Here is a 17310-nt window from a genome sequence, read left to right on the forward strand (position 1 = left end):
AATCAAGGAAAGGTATATTTAAGGATTAAATGTACAATTACACTAAAAGTAGAATTAAATGACCCTAAGCCTGCTGCAATAGCATTGACAATGACTTAAGATAATCCACCTAATTTTGATTTATTTTTTTGCTAGCTTTCTGGAATAGTTACTGTGTCGGCAAACAGTCTTCAGTAAAAATAATTAATAAAAATTTAGCTCCAGCCAAAGCCATTGCATTTTGTCAATCACTCGCGCCTCCAAAATGCATGTATTCCAGCTGCTATTTATATAATGTATTTGAGAATAATATTCTACTTAAAAATATGAAGCTTTAATACAAAATTTGCATGTAAATTGAATGAACATGAGGCTCTGATTCTTGTGGCATTCCATAATTACTACTGAAAGTCAGTGAAAACTAATCATTAGAACATAAAAGAACTCAGGTTCCTTTACAATAGAGCTTAAAAATTGAGTTAAAATGGATCAATTGCTTAGTCTGTTCATTATAAAACCTGTGCCCTCTGCAAAATGAACTCTGAAGCCAATGTTAATTTTATTTCAGGATTGTGTGCTAATTGATTTGTTGTGTGCCAATCGATTTTCTTTGCGCTGTCAGCTTTATTTCTTCATATGTTTATAAATGTGGGTTTGGCAATACTGCCCATTAGTAAGCTTACCCATCTCATTAAGACTGTCAATAACTCAGCTAGACTTTAGTAAGTTGGGCTGAAGTCTTCTACAATGAGTATTTGCCTCAGGTTGGAACTGCTTGATCTTGCTTAGTGAAGTATCACCCAAACTGGCTTCAGCTGTTCCATCTGGTCTTGCTAGGGGAAAAATAGTGTTTTCTGCTTGTGGTGATGAACTCTAGTCATTTTTTATTTGAAATGCCCTAAATATGGAAACAGCTGGCATGAAACTGTTTAATTATAAAACTTTGTCTCAGAGGAGGGGTTGGAAGGAGAAGATAGATGAAGGAGGCAGGACTCTTCTGCATCATCGTGTACAGAGACCACACAGTTGTCTTCACAGTCTGAGATGGACAAGCGCTTCATCAGACTGAGAACAAATCTCAGAAGCTTTTCAAGTTAAGGGTTCCACTGTCCTCAAGCAGATAGCTGTATAAAAGATGAAAATCTTCTAGACTCTGTTTGTTTCACATATACATCAGATGTTTTCCTGGTATAATGATTTCTTTTTCTTTTGAAAGACTTGAGACTTTTTTTTTTCTTTTTTTTTTTTTTTTTAATTTTGTGTGTCAGCAATGAAATGGTGTGTAGTGGATGGGCCAAGAAATTGCATGCAGAGTCAGAATGATCTAACAAGCATGCTGCCTTGAGAAAAGACTGTTAATACTGCTTCTGTTAACATGTCTTTACCATTTCTCTCCTCTCATAAATATGCTGGCATGTGATGTTGCATACAAGAAATAGCACTGCAGGAGCTGGATTTACGTTTAGACTAGTATTGCAAGACCAGGTTATTGTAAAGGTTAAATTTCTAGTTGTCCATCTTTTTGTGCCCTCTTTGCCTATGCGAATGACATATTATTGACTAACGTGGTAGGATTTTTCTGCTGCATATTTGCTTAGCTAGCATACAAAGCGACATAAAAGAGAATTGCAGCTGGCTAAATGACTTCAGTTCTGTTACTACTGATTTCACAGTTGCTGGGCTTTGCAAGCAGTATCATTACTGAATCACAGAATACTTTGGGTTGGAAGGGACCTCTGGAGGCCCTGCAGCTCAACTCTATGTTCAAAGCAGAGCTCATCAAGTCAGGTTGCTCACGGTCATGACACCTCCAACAGTGGAGGTCCCACAGCCTGTCTGCACAAACTCGCAGTTTCTCCATGGGTTTTGTCAATGGGAGCAAAGGTTTGTTTGAGTGTGACACCTTTTCCTTCTCAGTGTGCTGTGCTGGCTCATGGGTGACTAAAATCCCTTACCAAAAACCATTTGTCTTTCCCTTCTCTGTGGGAGTATGAGGCAAGTTCCTCTTGGTTCTTCAGGTTTCTCCGCAAGGATCTCATTCCAGAGAGGAACCCCTTTAATACCAGGGGATATCTAGAGTGTATAACCTCCTGCCATACTTCCCCACATGTTAGGCTCCCTCACCAACCTGCAACTTAGTGCACTCTTTTGTCTTAAGCTCCCCAAAAGTTACAAGCGTGTGACTTTTAGACCCTTCACAATCTCTGAAGTCCTGCCTGGCCAGTGATGGGCATCTGTCCTGCTGCAATGTCTGGTTTGCCAGCTTGTAAATTATCAATAACTTACTTTGGGTAGCATCAGATGCTGTATTTATAGCCATGTTGCTTCTAAAAATTTTGGTTTTTGAAACAAAACTGAGTATCTTTCAGGAAATTTTTCTTCATTAGTATCTGTATTGCACTAGGAATAGGTTTTGTTAAAATGGTTTATCATGCGATGCTGTATTTTTTGTGGTTTTAAGCTGGCATGAATTTTACTATTGTGATTTATGTTAGCCTCCAAGGTTTTTTGCTTCAATTTAGGACAAGTCCATGGGGCTTTTCTCTTTGCGTATGTTTTTTTTAGTCTCATGTTGCTCTTCCTTTCTGATGATACCAGTGATGAAAATATTTATTCCCAGTTCTTACTGAATTTATGCAATGCTGCAAAGCCCTCTTGTGTTTTAGGATTCAGATTGAACAGCGCTGTACTTCAGCAGCCCTCATTTCATGAAAGATACTCACAAAATGCATGGACCAGTGATGGTATTAATAATTTCCTGTGGAGTCGGTTCTTGGGAATTAGCTGCTTTACAGCACATTTTCAGAATTGACTGCCTTAGGTTTATGGAAATAAAATTTTGCAAGATTAATTTTCTTATGAAGAAGAAATGAACATCTAGGGAAAAAGTTGTCCAACAAACATGATTTGGTGCATAACAGGATTACAGTGCTGTAGGTAACCCAAATGAAGATGTCTGTTTAAAAGGGTGTTAAATCACTGATTCTTTATTCTTACACACAGTCACTTTCATGGTTAGCTTCTAATAATTTTTCTGAAGGCTTACACAGGCTATATTGCAATGTAAACATAGATGCCCTTTGTTTCATGTTACAGGCATTTTTTCCCTGTTCTTTCAACAACAAGCCAACCCTTTTTCTTCTAAACCTCTTATGTTATCTCATCCTCATCACTGCTTTGTTGGTATATTTACACCTAAATATGGTCACAGGTCAGAGTTAAACACATCTGCAGTGCAGGAAAGGAAAGGTTTCTGAGCTTGTTCTTTAAGGATGAAAAGAACCTCTGTTCCCAGAGATAATGCTGCAAAACATTAACAAAAAAGCATTAGTGAAGCTCTCAAAATAGTGAATATCCAGATAATGTGCTTGCCTCCAGATGTCTGCCAGATTGGTTTTGTTGGGAAGGAAAAAGATCACAGACCTATTTGTCACCTAAGCTATAGGCTTTGTGATTATTTTCTTTCCTTCCATCATGTCTATGTTTACGAAGTATTAGTATTAAGATGCATTTCTATTTTGCTTGCTTCACAGTGAAGGAAGGATCACCTAAGGAGAGCTAGGTATTACTTGGTTCAGTAGATGACTCTGTTGTTACATATGTGGTAACCAATTAATCTTGTCTGATAGTCAGATTGCTCACATTGCTGCACTTTGATCCTTGTCGCTCGCTTGGAGAGATTTTCTGAACATCCTGTGTGTTTAGCATATTCAATTAAGAAAACCCAAACAACAAACTACAAAATAAATATAAACTATCCATACACAAAACAGTGAGATATTTTAATTGTGGATAAGTCCTAGTTTGAAGAATTTTCTCTGGACACCTGAGTTAACAATCAAAATAACGAAATTGGTAAGATTGTAGACAATCTTTCCTGATGCCAGCTTTTTCTACCATATAACAATGGTGAATGATGTATCCCGGATTACCTAAAAGCTTTGACCCTATTCTCTCACACCCCAAACCCAGATGCAGCTATGTTACCTATCCAGATAGATATGCCTGGATTGTTTTTCTTGGTACACATAATTTCAGGTAAGTAGAAAATCTGCCTGTTACGCTATTTTTCATTCACCTGGTTGGGTGAAGGAGCAAGTAACTATCTTGCAGATTGGATCTGTATGTATATGATAGTAGCAAAGTCAAAAAGAAGTGATATATTTACTTACCGTAGTGGTGAAGTGTTCAAGTTACAGCGTGTGCACTCTTGAACTGTAAAATCCTTCTCATTTGATTGTCATCCTCCATTACTTACTTTGATATTTTAGAAGTTATCTTAACTTTAATTTTGGTTCATCATCGTTATATCTAACCTGTAGTGATTGAATGCTAGGAAAAGTGTGATTGTGGATGTGTGTCATGTGGGGTCTTGGGGGGCAGGTTCCCTTTGAGATAGTAGACTTTTTGTATATTAATACTATGGCAACATTTTTTCCCAGCAATTAAAGCAAAAGCTACTGATAGATGCAGTAGAGGAGACAGGTCCTATGAAATATTCAGTGTAAATGAAGAAAATCAGCTGAGCTGAGCCACCTATTTTGCTACTCTTGAGAGACCTTTTAGAGTGTGAAATTGAGGTGTACAGACTGTAATAAGTTCTGCTTTCTGAATTCTCCATATAAGCTTATTTGGTTCTGAGCTTGTTGAGTCTCTTAAAAAAATCAAATCTTGAACACTGGGGAGCCTTAATTCTCTTTGAAAGTGCCTGGAACTTTGGTGTCCAGGTTCTCACATTACAATGTGCGTATGGGATGTTGGTGCGTTTGAGGTTTTAACTTTGATCTGCTCTTTGCAATGATCAGTCACTGGGCTGCCAGGAGCAAAGCAGAAATAAGACTAGAGGACGATGGAGGCCAGGGCTCAAGCAATGACCTGAGTTCATTCTACCACTGCTTTTCCAACCTTCTTTTTTTCCCCTTCCCCTGCTTACATTGTGCAGCAGTGTGGTGTTGAGAAGAGCGTTTTTTATTTTGCTGTATTTGAACTGTTCTTGAAGAGGAGAAAGGCTTATGTAACGAGATACAGGAGCTGATTGGATATAAAGAAGAGTGTTGCTACCCTATAGTTAAGCTTAAAGTTGCTAATCTGTAAATGACAATGCATTTGGAAGTTAGAGGAGAAATGCATGGATGATGATGATGATGATTTCAGTCTTTACAATGGGTTTCATGTAAATGTGCTTGAGTTTTTGTTTTGTTTGAAGATTTAGGTTGAAGTAAATGGAAGTTTTCTATTTTGTTTCTATTAGTTTCGTTTCAATTTTCTATACGGGAATTACTCCTCCTTTCACAGCCTGCTAATATACTAATCTGTATATAAAATAATTTACTACGTACCACTTACCAGAAAAGCTACATTTGAGATTCAGATCGCTGCTAATGAGGGATGGGTGCAGTAAGCTTGCTTGTTTTTCCATCAGGTGCACACCATGGCTGGTAGTAGATGCAATTAAATACTCCGAAGGTGTACATCCTGGAAGAAGACAAGTTAGTGCAATTTGTTGGATTCTGATACAGTGACAAGCCCTGCAAGAAGCTGTCAGCTCATTATATATTACTACTTTTGGGGTATTATTACTGTATCTACAAAGAGTATTCTAATTTTGGTATTGAGACTGAAAATCTTATGGGGCCAATTTGTCACATTGGTGTAAATGTGCTAAAATGCTCTCACCTTACAGAGCTATATTTACTGTCACATGAACAGAAAATCTGTTTGCAAGCTCTCAAGTTACACAAGTGCAAGTGTAAATGATGCTTGCAATCCTACATCATTAATGAAGGGAATCTCAAAATCAAAGTGAACCCTTTGACTTTTATGTGCACTAGTAGAACTAATTGTAATTAGATGACTCTACAGAAAATATGGCAATCCTTGCCTAGTCTGAAAATGCTGGTTCTGTTTAATGTTGCTTCTCAAGAAGCCTTGTAAGTAATTTATTACATCTTTCTCTCGATGCAGAAATGTTTCATACAGGGTTATTTTTTAGTATTTTTGCAATTTTTTGAATGTAGAAAGACTTAAGGACCACTTCCCTTGGAATATTATTACATGATGTCTTTTTATCTGGATGTTTTAAGTTCCAAATTTTCATCCTCTTCTTCTGACTACAGTCCTTTTTGTACTATGTAAAAGCTTTTTCATGCCTTAATGAAAATTCTTAGAATACTTTGGTGTAATAATATGAAGAATTGTCTTTTGAGTCCTATACAAGTTGTCAGTGTGTACCTCTCAGGATACATATGGTCTCTGCTTATTACTGTGATGGAGCATGGCTGAGCTAAGCAAAGCCTTCTTTGCCTCGGTCTTAACTTGTGACATCAGCCTGCAGGAGTCCAAGGCTGTGATCAGAGGGGAGGTCTGGGGGAAGACTTACCCTTGGTGGAGCAGAACCAGATTAGGCAGCAGATAACTCCACAGGACCTGGTGGGATGCATCTATGAGCATGCATCTGTCAGTTGGCTAGTGTCACTGCAGGGCCACCATCTATTGTCTTTAAAGTCCTGATGTTTGGGAGAGGTTCATGTAGACCAGAAGAAAACAAATATCACTCCTATTTTCAAGAAGAAATATCTGAAGATGTTCTGGTAATGTCTGGGGAACTACAAGTTGCTCAGCCTGTCCTTGATCCCTGGGAAGGTGGTGGAGCAACTAACCATGGAAAGCATTTCCAAACATGTGAAGGACACGAAGGTGATCAGGAGCAGTCAGCATGGGTTTGCAAAGGGGAAATCATGCTTAACCAACGTGATAGCCCTCTACAATGGTGTGACTAGCTTGGTGCATGTGGAGAGAGCAGTGGGCGTTGTTTGCCCTGACCTCGGTAAGGCCTTTGATCCTGCCTCCCATAACATCCTCATAGACAAGCTGACATAGTATGGATTAGATAAGTGGGCCATGAGATTGATTAAGAACAGTCTGAATGGCCAGGCCCAGAGAATTGTGATCAGTGGTACAAGATGCAGCTGGAGGACCCTCACTAGTGGTGACCCCAGGGGTCAATACTGAGGCCAGTACTGTTCAACATCTTTGTTAATGACCTGGATGACGGGTCAGAGTGTACCCTTGGCAAGTTTGTAGATATTAAAAAAAACTGGGAGGAGTGGTTGATGAGCCCAAGGGTTGTGCTGCCCTGGAGAGGGACCTTGACAGGCTGGACAGAGAAGAATCTTGTCAAGTTCAACAGGGGGAAATGCAGAGTCCTGCATCCAGAGATATGTGGGAAAAGGCCACTGCACTGGTGCAGGTTGGGGGCCAACTGACTGGAAAGCAGTTTTGCAGAGGAGACCTTGGGTTCCTGGTGGAGGGACAGCAAGCTGACCATGAGCTAGCAATGGACTCTTGTGTCAAAGGCGGCCAAGTGGACTGCTCTAGGAAGTGTTGCCAGTGCACTGAGATCCTTCCCCTCTGCTTGGCACAGGTGAGGCCACATCTGTGGTGTTGTGTGCAGGTCTGGGCTCCCCAATACAAGAGGGGCATGGACTTACTGGAGTGAGTCCAGCACAGGTCCACAAAGATGATGGAAGTTCTGGAGCATCCTTCACATGAGGAGAGGCTGGGAGAGCTGGGACTGTTCAGCCTGGAGAAGGCTCAGGAAGATCTTATGAGTGTGTATAACTACCTGATGGGAAGGAATGAAGAACAGGAAGCCAGATTCTCTCAGTAGTGCCCTGTGACAGGACAAGAGGCGATGGGCACATGAAAGTTGATCTCAGCCTCAGATTTTTTTTTTTTTTTTTTTCCTGTGGAGATAGTCAAACACTGGCACGGGTTGCCCAGAGCGGTTGTGGAGTCTCTGTCCTTGGAGATATTCAAAACCTAGCTGGGCACAGTCCTGGGCAACTGATTCTAGGTGTCCCTGCTTGAGCAGAGTGTGGGACAAGATGATCTCAAGAGGTCCACCAGCCTAAATGATACTGTGATTCTATATATTCCTTTTTCTCCCCTACGACAAATACACAAGATGAGGTCAATGTCATGCTTGATAGTACTGTTGTTGCATGATATAGTTTGTGAAGTATGTCGGAAAACCAAACTCTGAGCCCTATAACTGAACTAATTATCTGAAAATGAATTTGCAGCACAGCAGTTAATATGAAAAATGAATTTGTGGAAGAGGCTTTGGAAGAACAGTGGCAGGTTTGCCCCTTGACAGAAACATAGCTTTGTATTCCATGATTCTTTTTCCTGAAGACATCTTTTTTTTTAAAATGCAGAATGTTTCCTTTAGAAACAACTTCTTTACCTTACAGGTTTCATCTGTTAAAAAAAGGAATGAGCTTGTTTTCTTATGAAGGCTGCTAACTAGAACATCCGTTTCATATCCCAGCAGATGACCTCTCTCAATTAATCGATCCCTGTTCTGATAAAGTGACCTGTTTTAAAATAGATCTCTGCCAGTGTATGTTTTCGTGTTTTCTGCCTTTAATCTTTGAAGTGAAATCACTTCATGGGATTTCTAGAAATGATCTGTTGTTTTCCATTCAGATTTTTCTGAAGAATTCTGGTGCTTCAGCCCAGTGTTGGAAACTCATTTTGATTAAAAATGATTTTAAACATAAGCCCCTTTTTGATTTTTGTTTGCAACCAGTTCAGTATTTGATTCTCAGGGTTAGCACCCAAGCGTAGCTGTGCTGTTCATTCCCAGGTTGAGCTGTGCACAGCTCAATAGCTTTTACATTATTCTTTGACTGCCTAGGAATGGAGCAAATTGCTGCTTTCCTAGTGCAGCTTTGCAACTATATTTTAGGGGGCGGGAGGATGGACAGGAGAGAACGTGTGTCTGATAATTCAGAAAAGCTGCCATTAAAGGATAATCACTCAACATAATCTTTTGCATGCAACTGCATGCTTACACATCAGTTACTACTGAATTGCATACTATTTTTTGTGGAAAGAAAATAAAAGAAAAAAACCTGATTGAGCTTTTATGACACTTGAAATACGCAGTGGTTTTGCATTTTGTGGCTGTATCTCCATACAGTCTTAAGTTGTGCTTACATGGTTGTTTTTTTTTTAAAGAAAATATGCATTACTTAAGAAAGAAATTTCTGTTTTCTGTGCTCTTAAAAAGTAATGAAGTAATTTCCTAGAACAGCTAATGAGAAGAGAGGAAAATACAGAAAGGACATTGCTTGCAGAAGATGACCGCTGTTCAGTCCCTGTGATATAAATTGCGAACTGCTACTCAAGTTCTTATTTTATGGGAAACTGAGAAAAGATGCAGCCAACTGATGTCATTCTACGTGCACTGAAGGTCACTAATATGTTGGTTAGCAGGAGAGTTGTGGGATTTTTAGTGCCCTTGCATGTGTTCTTAAAATAGGGGCTAGTTAAGATAATTAAAATTATAGTCCTTATTGCAGAATGGTCATTAAACGTGCGTGATCCTAATGTTACACGTTGTACTTATCCTGACACTGATGAACAGGAAATCTTTGATTTAAAACAATGCAAACGCTACTTTCCTGAGCACTTAAACTCTTCCGAGGGTTGCTTGCCCTCGTTGTGCATGTTTTGTAGAGTAGCAATGCGAGGCAGTTGCTGTTTTGTTGGTAACACTTTGAAAGGCATGGAAAACCTAATTCCTATTTTAGCAGGAAAGAAAGCAGGATTTCTGTCTCTCGTGCAATCTTGAGGAGAAGAAAATTCTTAATATATGCTTTAATCTGTGAACTCGTCGATGTGTAATTTCTTTATTTTATGATGCTGTTAGCAACTAAAGGTTATGCAGCTGTTACGTGTTCATTTGAAAGCTTCTCTAGCACTGGTGCACGCTCAGCCACGCTCGTGCCCCCTCCCTCTTGCCCCCCAGCCGGCATCCAGCCCACCAGGACATCCTCGGGAAGCGGCAGCATCATTTCCCTGTCGGAGCTGCGTGCCATTCAGCTCCCTCGTCTCCATACCGCGTGACTAGAAACGCAAGGAGCAGATTGACATCTGGCACACGCTCTCCAACTCGTCGGATAGCCAAAAAAAAGAAGAGGGGGTGGGAGTGAGGAGAGGAGGTTCCCTTGCTTTTTTTTCCTACCGCTATTAATTCCTGCTGGAGCTTGCTTGCCATGAGCTCGGTTCATGGCAATAACGAAGCAGCAGCGCTTGTTCGGTAGCTCAGTGCTCTCAATGAGGTCAAGCTGGATCAAAGGGAAACCTCCCGTGGAAGCATCTCCTGTAAGTTCTGATACCGCTTTTTTCCACGCTCCCTCCAAATGAATCCTAGCCTGTACTACCAAGCCAGGCTTCGAACGGATAATTTTGTATGAGGTTGTCAGGTTTTGTGTTAATTGGACTTATCATTAAGGCGTCAGATGGATAATCATGCTGTGCATTTTGGGACGAACGGGCTTATCATTCTATCCTTTTATTTTCTGAGGGAGCAGGAAGAAGTGTGGTTTGATCCTTTTGAAAAGCTTCAAGCTGTTGAGGTTACAGCTCACCAGATTCTGTTTTATGTAATCTATGTATTCTACTTTCTAAATAAAGTAGTTGTAAAGTGTCTTTTGCATGTCGTTGGGTTTCACTAAATACCTATTATTTTGGGAATAACTGCCTAAACATTTATTTGATGAAACGAAAGAGAAAACCCTTTATTCAAATCCAGGAAGCATCTGTAGTAACTAAATTTAAGAAACAGACACTCGCCTTACACAAGCTGCTGTTCACCTGGGGGCTTTCTAGTATGATCATTCAGAAAAATGTCTTTGAAACCAAATTCCGAATATCGGCTGGTTTTAATGAAACTTCTCAGGTGCAAAGGCTTTCACAGTGAGATGAAAAATTTCTCATTTTATATAACAAACTAGCTGTTTTTGCAAAAATGCTGTTTAGCATGAAGGAATACTGACTTTTGCAGACAGTGTTGTCTCACTTATGCATGGAAACCTAGGGGAATAATGAAATACTGGCCTGTATATTTCTCAGCTACATAACACAACTTTTTTTTGAAGTATAAAAAACTTACTGAATATATATCCGGAAGGCTTGCAGAGTGGTTTCAATGGGCTGAGGAAGATAACTACCACCTGTTTGGATTATTGTTGGTAATATATTGTAAACCCTGAGGGAAATAAAATATCACAAATCATTATCCATTTCTGCTCTGAAGTTCCTCTTGAAAAGGACATGGCGTGAGACCTCTCTTGATCTTCAGCGACTATGTCTGGAAATTGGGCAGTTTGGGCATAATTGTGCTGTGAAGCAGCGTAATGTTGCAAATGTCATAAAGACTCCCCAAAATCTAATTTTTTTTTTTTTCCCCCAAAAGTGTGTATTGTAATTATTGTCTTCTTATCTCCTTTAGTTAATAGTCTTGACTTGTGTAGATACATGACTTGGACTTGGATAGAGGAAAGGAGAAAAATAGTGTGAAATCAGGTCATGCAGCATCTAGATGTGACGTATGAGTTTTTACTGGAGAGATTTATGAAACAAACTCTTGAAGACTCATTTTGGACTGTGTACTTCTATTTAATAAACAGAAGGCCTGTTATTTTAATATGCTGTGATGTTTCGTCTGGCGTCACAGCAATATAAATATTAGAAGATAATGTGTAAATCAGCATCTGATGCTTACCACTCGTGTTCTGAGGATAGGATCAAAATGCTTTATGAACCCACCACTCGATTTTTTAAATTTTGAATTTGTATATTTTCTTGGTTTTAACAGAGGCTTTGGTTCCATTGAGACAGCTCCATTTCTAAACATACGTGTGGAAAAAAAACATACTGAAACTTTTGTCCAGACAGTGATGTTTCTTTTCATTTTAGCATTCAGCCTCTGAGTTGATCCGTGTTGAAGATGAGATGACAGATACTGAAGATAATGAAGAGGAGGATTTAGGAGTCATGGATGATCAACGCAGTGTAATTCTCCATCTCATCTCTCAGCTCAAACTTGGCATGGACCTTACCAGGGTATGGACACTGTATCTCTTTTATAATTGTTCATTCTTTTTTTCTTCTTCTCATCCTTCTCTGTGTGTGTGTGTGTGTGCACGTGTGTGATTCCTGTGAGCGTGTGTTGCCCCTGTGGTAAATGAAGTTTGTGTCTTCATAGGGACCTGGTTCCAGAGGTGCACTGAGTGTTTGAGGAATCACAATGTCAGTTTTATGGAGATATGTGCTCAAGTTACTGCTTTTGTGGATTGGATTCCATTTAATTACTTGGCAGCTTCAAAAAATGGTAAAGACATTCAGGTCTTCAAATTGTCACTGTTCTCATCTGTGCTAAGCAGCTCACCAGTTTAACATTCTGTGCATACTTCTGGTCATGGAACCAGTATTGTTATGAGCTTATCCATATTGATACGATCAGAGAAGTTATGGTGTCTGAGAAATTTCCCTGAAGTCCTTAGAGTTCTGGAAATGAGGTGGATATTCTGGAAGCAGAGAATGCTTTTTATGAATAGTCCTACATTCCAGCAAAACCTTCTCGTGGATTTTTGTAAAGATATGGAATACCCTTTCCTTCCACAAAACTTTTCTATTAAAAAAAAAGGGCAAATAAAACCTCTATATTCCACTTCCCACAAATAAGAAGAGCACATTCTGATTTAGTCCTTCCACAAATGAAAAAAAGTTTGGAATTACCCTTGTTCAAGAAGTAGCCATGCAGGAGATTCTTCTCATGAGCATTTTGATATTCAGAAGAGTTCATCTGCATTCCTTTTGATCTTCTGTACCAATCAGAATCTATTTTTACTGTTACCTTCTTACAAAATAAGGCTTTCTTAATATGGTATTTTCTGCTGCTTCTGGCACAATTCATAGTATTTTAAAATACTTACATTTTTAAGACTGAGCAATCCCATGATCTGCTGCTAAGTATAGCTATTGAATAGCTGCACTGAAATTAATGTTCTAAATAGAACAAGCGTTTCATCATTTCATTTGTGAATAATTTATACCTGTCACCACTTAGTATGTCTGGGGGTTATGTACAGTTCATTTTTGGTATTGTTTTTCTTACATTCCTCAACTTTTCAAAGTGCTTTCTTTTTTTCTATGTTGGTTTGATATGGCTGTCTGTGCTCGTAATGTTTAAACTAGAGTAAGTTTCCTTATCTGTCATTCTTGTGTCTTCAAAACATTTTGTCTTTGGTAATGAACAAGATTTTTCTTCCCTGATTTCCAGTGTCATCTTTGTGTGACGACAAAGGAGGCGAAACCCCCAAAGACACACAGTTAGTGTAAATAAGAGAAATTCCTGGAAGTAAGAGAAGGCTAGACACTTAGAAGTGGGAAGATAAATATATGTGATGACCTGTTTCTTACATAGTGTTCTTAGAGCACAGTTTTTGAGGATAGTGATGAATATTATCAGATCTATAGTGTGGCAAAATATTAGCATGCATGAATGTGGGTATATAATACCCGCAGTCTGAAAAGGGGGACGGGCATATGGCAGAGTTAGATCTATCTCTAGTCTACGTGACACATGACTACACATATGATGAGTATTAATGAGACGTGCCACATGTGCGCATCACTTTTCTGACCATTTTGAGGATTAAAAAAATAAATTACAAGACAGCTGGCTGCTTTTTTTTATTAACTTTGCTTCCTGACATGAGGCCCTTAGGGCCACAGACGTATGACGATAAAGCTTGGTTTCTTGGCCGCCGCTCTTCTCATTTTTCACTGTTCCTCTGAAAGTTGGATTTCTGATAGCCCTGATGCCAGACGGTTTCTGCTGGAAGTGGCACAGCAGTTTGTACTATCAGAGGGCCTTCTATACGTTTCCGTTTTCCTGTTGCCTTCTTCCCTCGGCTTGTTTCTCTGGTTCATTTTGTGCGCTGTGGATTGTAGCACGATACACACATGAACAAACAGCTTTTCTGAGCCCTTGGTGGCTTTTGGTTCTGGATGCGTAATCATTATCTTCATGTACCATATCAGAGGAAACAGCATTTATTCCTTTTCCTATGGGGTGTTTGCTTACATTAGTGTTGGCCTTGCCTGCATTAACATCCATGTCCCACAGTGAAAACAACCACATTTAATGTTGTGGTCATGCTTTGCTTTTCAAATGTGTCATGCTGCTGTGCCTTTTAATGACGAGTTAAACAGTAAAAATCTGCTGTGAAGGAAAACACTCGCAATGAAGTATTAAATCTGCATGGGGAGTTGCTCTTATGGAACAGGCTGGGCGCTGTGGTGGCCAAATGGATTTCACTAGCTGCTAGAGAAAGCTCCCAGCAGCACAACATGGTGCAAAACTGATGCCTTGGACTGGGGAAGGACTTTAAACCTCACTTGAAATTGAAATTACTGGGGGGAAAAAAAAGAAGCTTCTAAATTGTTTGTTTATTGGACTTTTTTTTTTTTTGAAAAAATGGCTCAAAAAATCATTGACAGCCTGATAAATGTGTTGGAAAGTGGTATCTAATGGATTGAAATTAATGCTAACATTTGGTACAGATGGGTGATCTCTCCACCGCCTTCCCATACCTTCCCTATGCGGTTAATATGTGCTAAAAATAAAGGGCTGTCATTCTGTGTAAAAGGGCTGCCAGTAATTCTGCAGAAAATCAGCCTGTCGTAAATGAACATTGTAATATGCTCATGATGTCCTAAGTTTTTAATTTGCTTGTCAATATACTTTTGCCTTGTAATTTTAAAATACAAGTGGGTTTAAAATACAAGCCTGGTTTTATTCCAACAGTGACACAGATGACACTGGAAAGCTTTTGTACCTCTAAGGGAAGGACATCTCAGCGCAGGGTACCTTGGTCAGATTTCTTAAAAAAAGTAGGGAGTGATGCTGACACCCATATTTTGCCTCACTGTAAATAGTATGGGGGATAAATATCTCTGTCCCTAAGAAGTCATGCTCTTACTTTTCTCATTTGCATTCAGATCTAATGAAGTATAGGTGAATTCAAACCTAGGAAGTTATGATAAAGCTTTGAGCCAAGGGTCTCTTTTGAACCTCAAAGAAAAGGGAAGAATGCCCATTAAACTGCCTCCTTTTCACATGAAGCCTGAGAGGGAATAAGAACAGAGTTTATTCTAACATTTTAGACTGCAATCAGGAGATGTTTTATTTTGGTATTTATTGTAGAGAGATTCTTCTGTGCATTTGGTTGTCATGCTGGCTTTTTCTCAGATGAAAAAATGAGGCAGTTTTGACTTTTTATGCAATTACAAAAAATGTAAATTGTTCTCGTCCAAAACCAATGTAAAGAATCTAGCTCTTAAGTGTACTTTTCTGAACAGTCCATTCTGCTTGGCTGAAGAAGAGTTGAAAACCTGATGCCTTTGCAAGCCAGAGTACTAGCACAAGTGCATGACAGTCCAATACTGGCAAGTTTCCAGATTTGTTTATTTCTATTTTGCTTATTTCTGCAGAAATCAAGATAGGGCCAATTAAAAAAAAAAGGACTGGTGTGATTTTTTTAAACTCTGTTAGTGTGTGGTGGTGTCACATATTAAAACTTTAAGGCAATGAGGTTATTTAGTAAAAGGCAATGTCTTCTAGGCATATTTCAGAACTGTGTAAGCTTAAACACTCAGATATTTTTCTTATGTAGTTCTGCCTCCTTTTAAGGAAACAGTTCAATTATTCTATGTTTTGCAGTGCATCCTTTCCTGCCACAATTAAGGATGTATTTTCCATTTAGTTGGGCTTTTAAAGCAAGATCATTTGAGCTGGAATTCAAGCCTTATTCAGATTTTAAAATGATTTTTGAAACCAAATGATAAGTGTTCAGTGGTTCGTAGCATCTCATTTTGTGGCTATCTTGGCATTGCTGTATTACACACATAGGTGCAAAGCACACAGCTGCTACTTGAGTGAGTAGATACAAGGGCTAGATGACCCAGTCAACAGGATGAAACCACAGCAGTCTTAATGTTGTACCATAAAATCTGCATCATCTTAAGTATGGTCCATACTTTTCTTTCCTTCCCTCTTTTATTTGTGCTAATAAAAGTCACTGTTTTTAGAGGAAGCCGCTCTTACTCAAATGAGTTTCTCTGCCCTTTCACGTCTGCACAGTGAACTCATGATAGTCACTGCTAGAATTTCAAGACACAAATGATGGTTTGTTTTTTTTAACCAGACAGTGTAAAATTAAGGTCCTGCATCTTTTGCTTGATTTATATCAAAACTTGGATACATTTTTAGTGTATAAAGGCTGTAAGCGTGTAAATATACAGAATGAGAGAGCGAATGAGCATGTATGTTACCAAACAGAACAACGATCTCTTTTTTTGCTGTTTTGGTATGTTGACTTGCTGTGTGGGTATTAAGACTGTGTTTGAGCTGTTATGACTGCGATTTTTTTCTTGTTTACAAGTTTTCTTTGAAAATAACTAAATGATGAATAAAGGTTTGACAGCTTCTGTTTCATTATCTGTGGGAGCCAGAAGGACTGAACTGTGCTTTGGTCCCAATTGGAATAGCAAGCTGGGGTGGCAGGGGGGAAAGCAAATGTGTTTCTGTTTGAAGGGTGGCTCCCTGCCTGCTGCAAAAAAACCCTGGCTTTTGAAAGGGAGAATTAAAGAGAAAAGTGGAGGAATTGTGTTAATGGAGGACAGCTGTTGGTCTGCATCCGGCAGGGTTGAACCGCTTTGATTCTAGACAGATTTGTATGTGCCAGGAATTCTGTGTTGGTTGCACAGGAGGGACCTCTGAGCTCCCCTGCGATGGTCCTGTACAGGGTGTAGAGGGCGAGGGAGAAGGAATGGAGAGAAAAAATCATTTTAGATCCCATGGCCCGTGTCTGTCTTGCATTGTGCTCTAGGGTGTTTTCTTTAGAAAACTTTTAACTAAATGTTATTCCCAAGTGGGTGGCTTTGGCAACATCTGCGTTGCCAGATGAGCCACTTGAGATTGCATCTGAATCGCTGGGGGCTGGCTCCCTCAGGTGCAGGCTGCCTAGTGCTCAGTCCCAGATTTTTTTCTGGGCCCCCTGGGACATCTCTACTCCCAGGACATTAGTGTAATGATTTGTGCAGTTTTTGTTTGTTTCGGCTTGTCTGAAATCAGGTGAAGGCGTGTGGGGGCCCACCACAGTAGCGTGGTATGATGTCAAACTGAGGAGACATGCTGTGTGGCTGGGGGTGACAGGGTAGCGTGAAGGTGGCAAGGGATTTGACATGGGAGGCGAGAGGGGACATGACATACACGATGACAATGTAGGGTAGAGGGAGTCAAACTGGGAATGTTTCCTTGCCCATGGCCTCTTGGGAAAAGGTCCTTGGCATAGTTTTATTCATGGAAACACACCCGAGATTTGATTGTGATTTGATGTAGTTGGCTTGGTCTGTTAGAGGCTGGAAAGGACCTAATATGTATGCGGTGGGTGGTCAAGGGCCCAGGAGTGA

General features: G+C 39.7%; 1 protein-coding gene across 1 annotated transcript in view; it reads left to right on the top strand.

Moving 5' to 3' along the window:
* The window catches only part of OSBPL10 (oxysterol binding protein like 10), a 121285-nt gene that overhangs the window by 87296 nt on the left and 16679 nt on the right, over nucleotides 1–17310 (top strand). The window contains exon 7 of the mRNA XM_065831996.2: nucleotides 11749–11895. Within this exon, the coding sequence (XP_065688068.1) occupies nucleotides 11749–11895 (147 nt within the window). The remainder of the gene's footprint in view (nucleotides 1–11748; nucleotides 11896–17310) is intronic.

Source organism: Patagioenas fasciata, chromosome 2 (genome assembly GCF_037038585.1).
Source record: "Patagioenas fasciata isolate bPatFas1 chromosome 2, bPatFas1.hap1, whole genome shotgun sequence".
Classification (NCBI taxonomy): domain Eukaryota; kingdom Metazoa; phylum Chordata; class Aves; order Columbiformes; family Columbidae; genus Patagioenas; species Patagioenas fasciata.